The sequence below is a fragment of the Thunnus maccoyii genome, chromosome 11 (genome assembly GCF_910596095.1).
Source record: "Thunnus maccoyii chromosome 11, fThuMac1.1, whole genome shotgun sequence".
NCBI lineage: Eukaryota > Metazoa > Chordata > Actinopteri > Scombriformes > Scombridae > Thunnus > Thunnus maccoyii.
Genome location: NC_056543.1, coordinates 21,778,255 through 21,788,707, shown reverse-complemented (window position 1 = coordinate 21,788,707; position 10,453 = coordinate 21,778,255). Strand labels below are relative to the sequence as shown.

Here is a 10,453-nt window from a genome sequence, read left to right as displayed (position 1 = left end):
CATATTTTAGACCATTTATTGCCAATCTGAAATACCTTCGCCAACCATTTTACAAACTGAAAGATACAGAAAAAAGTCCAATAAATGGACCTTGTGTTTTTGGTCAAACTAACTATTTCTTCTTAAATCTTTTTTATTGATTTTTTCCAGCAGACAAAGCACTGTGATCTGACATACAAAGAATATAAAATGCCCGTAGTTGAACAAGTTAGATCCCACCCATACTCAAATTCAACTGCATTACCATGCAATGATGTAACACTGACAAAAGTTAATGTAGACTCGAAGTTCATTGTTGTTGATTACAGAGCTCCACGATAACAACAGCCAACCACTGGACCAAGGCCCCAGAATCTTAGAGACATCAAAAATCCCAGGTTCACTGCTTGTCAAATGGTTTTGGTAATTTATTCTTTGGAAATTTGTCAAGTTGCGCAACTTAAAGTCCCCCTCCAGTCAAAAACATGTTTCTTCTTGTTCCTACAGTTGGATGTTTGAGCTTCACCTGTGAAGAATGATGTATGCCAGCCTGTCCTCACCAGAAAAATGACAGTATAGGTCTAAAATTCAGGCTGGTAAAAACAACCATTACATTTACTTCCTCCAGCAGCTGTAGTAATTATGACCCAGGGTGGTGACACAGTTCAGATGACATTGATATAAGGTGACTTGATAAGATGATTTTGCCTTATTAGGAGGAGGTGGGTTGGGTGAATGGCTAGAGGGTTAGGTGGCAAAAAGTAGACTTTGCTGCAGGAGACCATTGTTCGCCTCCATTTCCAACCGTGAGTCAGGACTTTTTTTTTTTTAAATATAACATTGTGGTGTTTATTTTTGTCATGACACAGAAGGTTGTGTAACATTAAAGGTGCAATGTATGACATTCAGCCCCACTAGATGTCAGAAAACAGCTATTTGCTATGTAAAGATATTGTTTAGTAATGCAGCCTGAGCAGAGAATCTCCATTCTTTGTTTTGGAGGTTGGTCTGGCCACATTTACATGTTAGTGCACATGAGTCCCTCCCTGTCCTTCCCATCTTCAACATGACTGCCAGGTCACAAAGTCTCTGATATTACAGCTAAACAGTACACTAAAATATGTTTCTGAAAACATTTGAGGCATATTTGATCAGCACTGCCTAGTTTGACAGTTTGATCTGAGTTTCGTGAGCCATGTGTTCAGATGCTGCTTTTTTTCCCCAACTTTATTAAGTAAACAAAGTGCGCATTTGTTTTGGTCTGACATGCTGGTGCTCTAGTACGATGTCTAGTGGGGCTGAATGTTGTATATTGCACCTTTAAGGAAGTATAAACCACGTTTCAAGTGATCACATAAACCCAAACTATGATCTTTCCTTAACCAAGTGGTTTTTGTGCCTAAACCTAACTAGCCCTAAACCACAATGTTGTCACACCATAAAAGATAATTATTTTTTAACAGTGATTTGTAACGGTTTTGTAAAGCCACATATTACAGTCCTATGGGACATTCTGGAGTGCATTACTACGGCTGCTAGATGGTGTAAATGTAACTTCTTTTTTTTTTTAAATTTTGCCAGCTGAATTTTAGACTTATACTGTTGTTTAATCATAAGGATGTGTTGTGTATGTGCAGAGTTTGACACTAGAAACCTCTTTTCACATTCATCTGCTGAAGGAGGAAAGTTTCTCTGCACTCACCAAAAATCAGATTTTTAGGCATGGCCGTAGCCAGCTATGATGTCACAGAGGTTCGGACCTCGGTAATTATTTCCTAAAAATATATATATACATATATACAATGGAAACCACTTAAAGTGATCCCAGTTACAGTGATCACTATAAGGGGTTTCCACTGTACTACATTATATGTATGTACATATATATACATGTATTTTTTTATACAAAACAATTTGAATTTAACTAAACTTTGAATTAAACGCTTTATAACTGTGTTGAGGAAAACATCTGGTGTATCCAGGCAGCTGATACCCCCCCCACCCGACTATCAATTAGACCAGGCAGCCTATTGTGTGCGGTATAGGTTCAGTAAAAGATACATTATTGCTAAGAAGCTTTCATTAACTACATTAACTAGAGCTTGAATGTTGATAAAGTATTGCAGCATTTCATTCATTTGAAGAATGACTCATTCAAGGCTAGCTGGCTTGAGGCTATAATAGTTAACATGTAAACACTAGTTAACAGTAAAGAGAGAAGGCAGGCTGAGAGTTGGTTTTCTCAAATGAAATTCTGTAATTAATATTTATTACATTGATAAAATGATTTGGCTCAAGAAGTGCCTGTCCTTCCACATTTTCATATGCAGAGATTTAAAAAAAAAAAATCTTACAACTATAGAAATTAAAACCATGGAAAAAAAACAAAAACCTTCTAAGTACTCAGATTATTTAAAATCGTGTACACTTAAAGCCTATATAGCAGACCGTGGATGTGTTTTGTTCTTCTATTTTTTGTTTTATTTTTTATTATTGTATAACTCTTGCTATATTTTCACAATTACATGCATCATTTCAAACCCTTCATTTGAGGTTCTAATCAACCTCCCTGATCCTTCTTCCCACTGAACACAGTAAGAGACAAACCAGTAAGAGAAGAAGAATGGCAAAAAGATTGTGGCAGAATAGTAGATTTATTCTTTAAAAAAAAAAAAAACTAGAAAAAAACAGAGAAAAATGTGACCATAAGGACAGAGAGGAGAACATAGAGCAGGACAGACAGAAGAAGAGAGGAGGAGCTCAGAGAGGAGGAGAACACAGATGAAAAGAACAGAGAGGAGGAGAATGGAGAAACAGGACTAACTTTGCATCCTTACGAACTTGTGAAATTAAAGAATAAAGTCACACAGAGTCGGGTATTTACAGATACAGAAAAAAATAAGTGGGTGGCAACAGAGCAGCACAAGTATCCCCATCTGGCATTTGCTTGTCCAGAAATGTAGTAAATAATCTGCATTAAAAGAAAAAATTCTGGACTTCACTAATTTCTAAACCCTGGCTACGGCCCTGTTTTTAGGGGTTGACCAATGAGCGTGATTTGTGACATCACAGCTTGTGGAAGCCAATCATGGTCCAGTATGCAACTTACACAAGTGTGATGTGGAAACGTGAAGCCTCTCGTGCACAGACATTGAGAATGGACTTTACAGTGTCCAGAATATTCATAGGTTCTTTATTTTTTAATGAGGGGGAAGGAGTAGATGTAATTTTAACATGGTAATTATACTTTTTTGTGGAAACACCCATATCAGGCGCACATTATTGTTTCAAGCAGAGTATATTCTTAATACCTGTCTGGAGGAGATCTTCAAAGTATAACATCAACTAAAGCAGGTCCTGCATTATTACCTAATGATGTGGTTCTGTCTTTTTGGCCCTGTGTTAAAATACTAAATATTTATTTAAGTTAATATTATGCTCACATGGTGCATATTCATAAATATAAAAGTCATAAATGACAGAAGTTTAATTAAATAACTACAAACTAATTTATACACAGCGGACCTGGTACCAGTTAATATTATTCCATCACAGGAGTACTGGTGGGTCTCTGGGTGTCTGGGCATACAGTATAATGAAGCTGCCACATGTAGTCTACTGTGCGCACTGCACTTGATGGGAACTTGGAGGATGCATACACAATGTACAGAGTATGTTGTCGGCGGGGTTGAGGGGTCAGTAGCGCCCAGAGCCCATGCTCAATCCAACAGACTGCTAAGTAATAATGGAAAACTATGGACACCTGGGACAAAAGGAAAAATAGCTTTAAGTTATCTAAAATTATAGATAATACAAGATAAACATGTATTGGAAAATGGTCAGAAACACTGTAAATTGAAGAATCTAAACAATAGTTATAATAACAAATGATTGTTGTTACAAAGTATAGAAGTCTCTTGTGAGGATGTAAATAATTTTACTGTTAATTGTAACTGGTTGCTTTTTTAGTTGGTTATAATAGTGACTTTCAGATTTGTCAGTCAATAGTCAGTCAAATGTCAAAAGTTTTCATACAATTTCCGATTCACCTGAAGAGACATCTGCCTCAGTTTTTTTTTCTTCCAGATGTATTTGTGTTTACTGAATTAAAAAAAAGACTAATTAAGAACAATATTATTAGTGTTGTGGAGATAATTCATTATTTTGTCACTAACACTTTTGAGTTGATCTGTTATGTAGGATATTAGCAATAATCAATAAATAGAAGTAGTATGACCCTTTTAGAGATGCAAAGATGCAGAATCTTGGTTCCCTCTCACATCAGTTGGGTAAACATTATGCTCAACCAATGAGTGACTGAATACTTCAAGACAGCTGACCTGACCCCACTAAGGATTGCATCATTGTCCTCAGTCGAGTCTAAATCTGCAACCCGGGCCACTGAATGAGCACACTGTCTTGTTATCAAGGTCACATCTCTCCTAATACACAGCCAGTGTCGCAATTCACAAACAGCAAACTTTCAATGCCAAACCATCAGATGGAGGTCCAGGTTCAATTCACACCTCCTGCCTTTCACATCAGTGCAACAGTTCTAAATGAGAGACCACAGCAGCAAGTTAAAACAACAGGGTCAAAGGCCATTAACGTATTCAACTGCATTTATGATCTTTTTATATGCTATCATAAATGAACAGACCAGCTGTAATCTGGTCTGTATTGATTACGTACAACTTCATTGTCAGTCCAATACTGCAGCCTGCAGGTCAAATTGAGCACAACACCAGCTATGGCTATACAATATAAAGCACAAATACAACTTTCTATAAAGGTCAAAATCTATTGAACTGTCGAGCAAAACAATGAAATAAATGTAGTCACTGACTGGGATCAGTAAAATGATTTTTTGGGGGGAGGAATTGTTTTTTTTTTTATCTACATTTCATACTTTGCTGTGCTGCAGTCATCTAACTATATAGATGAATATTTAAATGATCTATCTATCTATCTATCTATCTATCTGTGTCATGTTGTATATTTAAGTCCTGTTGGTTGTACAGCCCCTCTTTATTACATTCAACTCTAATGGTCAGGTTTAAAGTGGATGATGAAGCAATGATTGGCAGTCTGGTGACATGTGACCTGTAGCCGTTGACTTATTACCTGGAAGAGTCAACTTCTCCATAACTGGGAGTTCACCGTGAAGGTTAGGCGGACTCTTGGTCTGAGACAGAGAGCATCTATTTCAGATCGTTCTTTTTCATTTCTTTTTTATTCTGATTTGTATCTTCTTTTAATGATGGCAACAAAGACGCAACTTGGATGGCAAAAACTGTTTCTGATACTCACAGGTAGGCTTTATACTTGTATTCTCTCTCTTTAATATCATAAACTACCACACCTTTGTGGCATTATCACCAACATATGTTAATCATTAATCCAATCCTTTGCTACTAAACCGGAAGAAGATTACTGAAAAGAGACCTGTGGGTGAAACCTGTTTATTATATATTTGCCTGGAAAGAAACATACTTAAAAATCTATATTTAAGTTTTATATAACATAAACATAATATAGGTTGAGTTGGTCAGATTAAATCATATCTACTATGGTCTGTCCTCCAATAACACATTATAAAAGTAGATGTCATAAATACATCACTATTACTGAGAAACAGATTGATTATCAGTTATCATGTATTTCGTTTTATTTCAGTGCTGCCCTGCTGCAGGAGTTTGGAGGTTAATATTCCAAAAGAACAATATGAGGTCGCAAGAGGAGACGATATTAATATAACCTGCTCCTTCAAACCAGCCAACCCACCCGTCAAGTTCTTCGTCCTCTCATGGGAATATTTAGATGAGTCAGCGGTAAGAAGTTAAACTGGCTGCCTGCATAAATTGTGGTTGTAACATCGTCTTAGTAGCACATTGTGAGGAGCTGCTTAAAGGGGAACTATCAGCCTGTGAACACACACACACACTTACACACATATATGTATATTTATATCTATGTATATATATAATGTCTTCTGTGGCTTTGTCAAGTCTGAGAGAAAAGAAACCTGATGACGTCACCAAAGTAACCTCAGCTTGAAGTTGGAAACAAATTTATAACAGAAAGTAAAACTGGAGACACAGTGTGTGAATGATGTGGCTACTAGCCAGACAGGGAAGGTCTCCCAAAAGATATGCAATCAGAAGTGTAGCATTCTTGGATTTCTCTCTTTTTATTAAATAATTATACCAAAAACAACATTCTCCTCAGAAAGTGTTAATAATATATAATATTCTCATATCATGACTATGGTTGTGTCACATTTTGAAATGGACAATAATCCACTGTATATAAGAATACTTGTTTCAGTCAAAAGAAAGACGATGTCCTGTGCTTTCATTGAATGTGATACTTGATAAGTTCCAAACTAAACGTACGGAAACACACACACATATAGTGGCAATGACCTTTGTCCCGTGGATGACAAAGAAGTGAATAAGCCTCTTGCACATACTCCACTTGTACATGTTACATGGTACTGAGACAGAGAAATTATGCTATATTTTTCAGGTAGGACTATACACTAAACACTTTTGTATTATATTATTTTTTAATTTGATAAATTGTCATGATAATTTGTACACAAAATAATTCATTAAAGAGAAGGTATCGCAGCAACAATGTGGCAAAACTGGACATTAGAGCTGCAACTAACGATTTTTCTCATTATAATATCAATTATTTTCTCAAGATTTGATTAATAGTTTAGTCAAATCAGATAATAGTGAAAAATGCTTGTATAATTTCCCAAATTATTATCAGTTTACAACTAGTTTATAAAACAGAAAAAAGCAGAAAATCCTCACATTTGAGAGTTTGGTACTTTTGCTTAAAAAATATTTATCAGTTATCAAAATGGTTGCTGATTAATTTTCTGTTGACCAACTAATAGATCAATCGACAACTATAAACTGAAATCAATACATCTTACTCTTATTTAGCATACATTATACCACCTATTGTCAATTTTATTTACAGTATATATATATAATGTCATGACTTGTGGCATGGTATTGATATAAATATAAAGTATTATATCAATATCATTATTAGTGCAGGTGTCTTTGAATAAAACTTGTTTATGTATATTTCTCTAGAAATCAGTGGCCACATACTATTCATCAATCAATCGAATTGACATCTCGCCTAATTATGAAGGCAGAGCCTTTTTGAAGATTGACAAATATGTCAGCACACTCCGCTTAACAAAGGTGACCATGCAGGACAACCGTGAATTCCAATGCAGTGTCAAGATCCCTGGTGATGATGAGGGAATAACAGCTGCCACCACTTCCCTTTTGGTCCTGGGTGAGAATGAACAACTCACATGTTTTATGTTTATTATTTGTCTATCTAACCATTCAAATGTCGTCTCCATGGTGATGTAAAACCAATACTGCATTTTGTTTTTACAATTTTCTTGTAATAAAGTGATTCTAACTGTTATAGTCTTTGTTTTATTGCAGAACCTCCCTCTAAGCCCATCTGCGGGATTCAGGGAAAAGCAGAGTATTTTCAAAACATCACCCTCACCTGCATGTCTGAGCAAGGATCCCCAAAACCCGTCTATAAATGGAACACCTACAGTGTCCAAAACATACAAAGACCACTTCCACCAAAGACACTTGAAAGTATGCTTTTCAACCATCCATATGTTTCTTTGAAGCACATATCTTTGTTGGATTGGGTTCTCCTTTTGCCAGTGTTTATGTAAAGAATGACAAAATGTTTTGTTACAGGCAAGGGAGATCTATCATTATTCAATATTTCAAGAGAGACATCTGGGTTCTTCGTTTGCACGTCAACAAATCGAATGGGTTCTGCCAGCTGCAACTTAACCTTAGCTGTGATGCCTGGTGAGTGTCTTAACATGATTTACCTCTCACCTCTAAGTGATAGAGAGAATTGCCGCCCAACTCTGCTGTCCCCATCAGCTCCTTTGAGCTTTTGAGCCTCATTTAAATCATGTGGCTCTGGTAGTCCACTCTCTTCCATCTTTCCAGCAGCAACTCAGTGTACACTATCACAACAGAATGGTAGACAAAGTTCGCAACTAGCTGGTGAACCTGGAGGAGCATTTAGCTGCTAAAAAGCTTCGGCCGAATTATTTTTCTTAGGAGATGGTGCTGACCAAAACAGAGCTAGAAGTAGAGTGAATATTGGATGTACCTGTATCAGGTGGTGAGAAACACGATATGAATGCTAATGTTTGTGTCTGCTTTTAGTAGGCTAATCCCTCCCCCAAGCAGCAGTTGTCCAATCCTTGCTGAGCAACCATAACTAGCCACAACTTCAACTCTTTGAATGTGGAGGACAGTGCATTGTGTAACATTGAAGAAATCCTCACCATACCAGTGTGGAGATTGCATGTTGTGTAACAATGACCAAGATCTTTAGATCATTAGCTCATTTTGAAAAAAAAAATGTAATCATTCTCACCCAAAACATATTTTTCTAATACAAAATAGTTGCATATGAGTGTAATTTGTAGAAAAGGCTCAGATATTTCAGATACACAAATGGCGAAGCTGTAAACACTGGCCTCAGCCTTGCAAGTATAGTGAGAAAACATCATGTTTTTCTTCTTTCTATCCAGGCAGCATGAATATGGGGTCTACTGCAGGTATAATTGTAGGAATCCTCGCAGGTTTACTGGCTGTAGGGATTCTCATCTTCTGTTGCTGCCGGAAAAAGGGCAACAAACACAAGTACGCTGAAGGGTACGTATTGTGTGTCCTGTATGTTTCTGCCACTGTAAACACAACAATTATTAGTGTATTGATTGTTAGTATCTAAGTGATGTTTACAAGTGCAGACCTCACCATTTACTCTTTCTGTTGTGTATTTTATCCCTGGTTGTCTGTTAGTTCCCCTGGAGATGTGCAGTTTTATGACAGAGACACTTCTGAAGCTGGAGAGCAGTACCAGGATGACATGGTCACCAGTGAAACAAAGCAACAGGTTTACCAGTATGAAGACAAAGACGTTCCTCAGAACAGTTACAGTGCAGGAACAGCTGGACATAAGTTTGATGATGACCAACACAGTTATTACAGTGGTAAAGAAAAACATGAGGGTAAGGGCAGTGATATTGACGCTCAACGTTACCAGGACGACCAGCATGATCACTATCGTGGCAGTCGCAACCACCTTGAGGATAAACGTGATCGTTACGGCGGCAGTCGTGATCATCTGGATGATCAGCGTGATCGTTATGGAGGAAGTCGCGACCGCCTTGAGGATAAACGTGACCGTTACGGGGGCAGTCGTGATCGCCTTGATGATCAGCGTGATCGTTATGGGGGCAGTCGTGATCGCCTTGATGATCAGCGTGATCGTTACAGGGGCAGTCGTGATTGCCTTGACGATCAGCGTGATCGTTACGGGGGCAGTCGTGATCGCCTTGACGATCAGCGTGATCATTATGGAGGAAGTCGCGACCGCCTTGAGGATAAACGTGATCGTTACGGGGGCAGTCGTGATCGCCTTGATGATCAGCGTGATCGTTACGGGGGCAGTCGTGATCGCCTTGACGATCAGCGTGATCGTTACGGGGGCAGTCGTGATCGCCTTGACGATCAGCGTGATCGTTACAGGGGCAGTCGTGATCACCTTGACAACTGCAGCAATCGCTAACGTGGCAGCTGCAATCTCCTCAATTACACTTAAAATCAATACAGAAACTGATATCAATAACTTTGTGTTACTGAATGCTCTTTTAATGCCCTAAAAATCTTTTTTTCTTGTTTGGATCCACTTAATTGGGTTCATGGCTCAGTGCCTCGTCATACCAGACACATTACAAAATAGGTGGTGCTGAAAGCTTTGTGACATAGTGACTATTTATGGGGCCAGTTGCCTGCGAGTCCACTAACTGATTAGGCTGAAGTGAATAGATTTTGGTCCAAATATATGCTTTGGCAAAACCAAATCAACTTCTGACCCTGTTCAAAATGTCACTATACACCAATATTTAATTGAACAACAAGCCTGACCTGAATAGAAAAGTAGGACTTGTATTGTTAAAAAAAAGTAATGTTGGTGTAATGTTTTGATGTCCTGTCATATGAGGATAAATAAATGAGGTGGTGAATGATACCATGATGACACAAAGTAGAGGGGCGTGTCCTTTGAGTTCATTTTTCTCCATATTGGAACAGTCCTTTGTAGTCTAGTAGTTTAACAAATGGCCATTACATAAAATGTACTGTCTGCCAATAGGTTAATCAAAAAAAAAAAAAATATGGCGGTTTGATTCCTGGCTCCTCTAGTCTGCATGTTGAAGTGTCCTTGGGCAAGATACTGAACCCCAAATTGCCACCGATGGTTGTGACATCAGCGTATAAATGATTAGTTTCCTCTGATAGGCAGGTTGGTACCTTGCATGGCAGCACCTGCCAGCATATGAATGTGTGTAAATGGGTGAATGTGACACGTAGTGTAAAAGAGCTTTGAG

The 10,453-nt window shown here is 37.9% G+C and overlaps 1 protein-coding gene across 1 annotated transcript; it reads left to right on the top strand.

The window, feature by feature from the left end:
• The first annotated feature begins 1,701 nt into the window (after positions 1–1,701).
• LOC121906535 (immunoglobulin superfamily member 11-like) lies at positions 1,702–9,633 on the top strand. Its single transcript, XM_042425424.1, has 6 exons — positions 1,702–1,743; positions 7,095–7,305; positions 7,464–7,628; positions 7,737–7,853; positions 8,594–8,717; positions 8,865–9,633. The coding sequence occupies exons 1-6, from the start codon at positions 1,702–1,704 to the stop codon at positions 9,631–9,633; spliced, it is 1,428 nt and encodes a 475-aa protein (XP_042281358.1).
• The last annotated feature ends 820 nt before the right edge of the window (positions 9,634–10,453 follow it).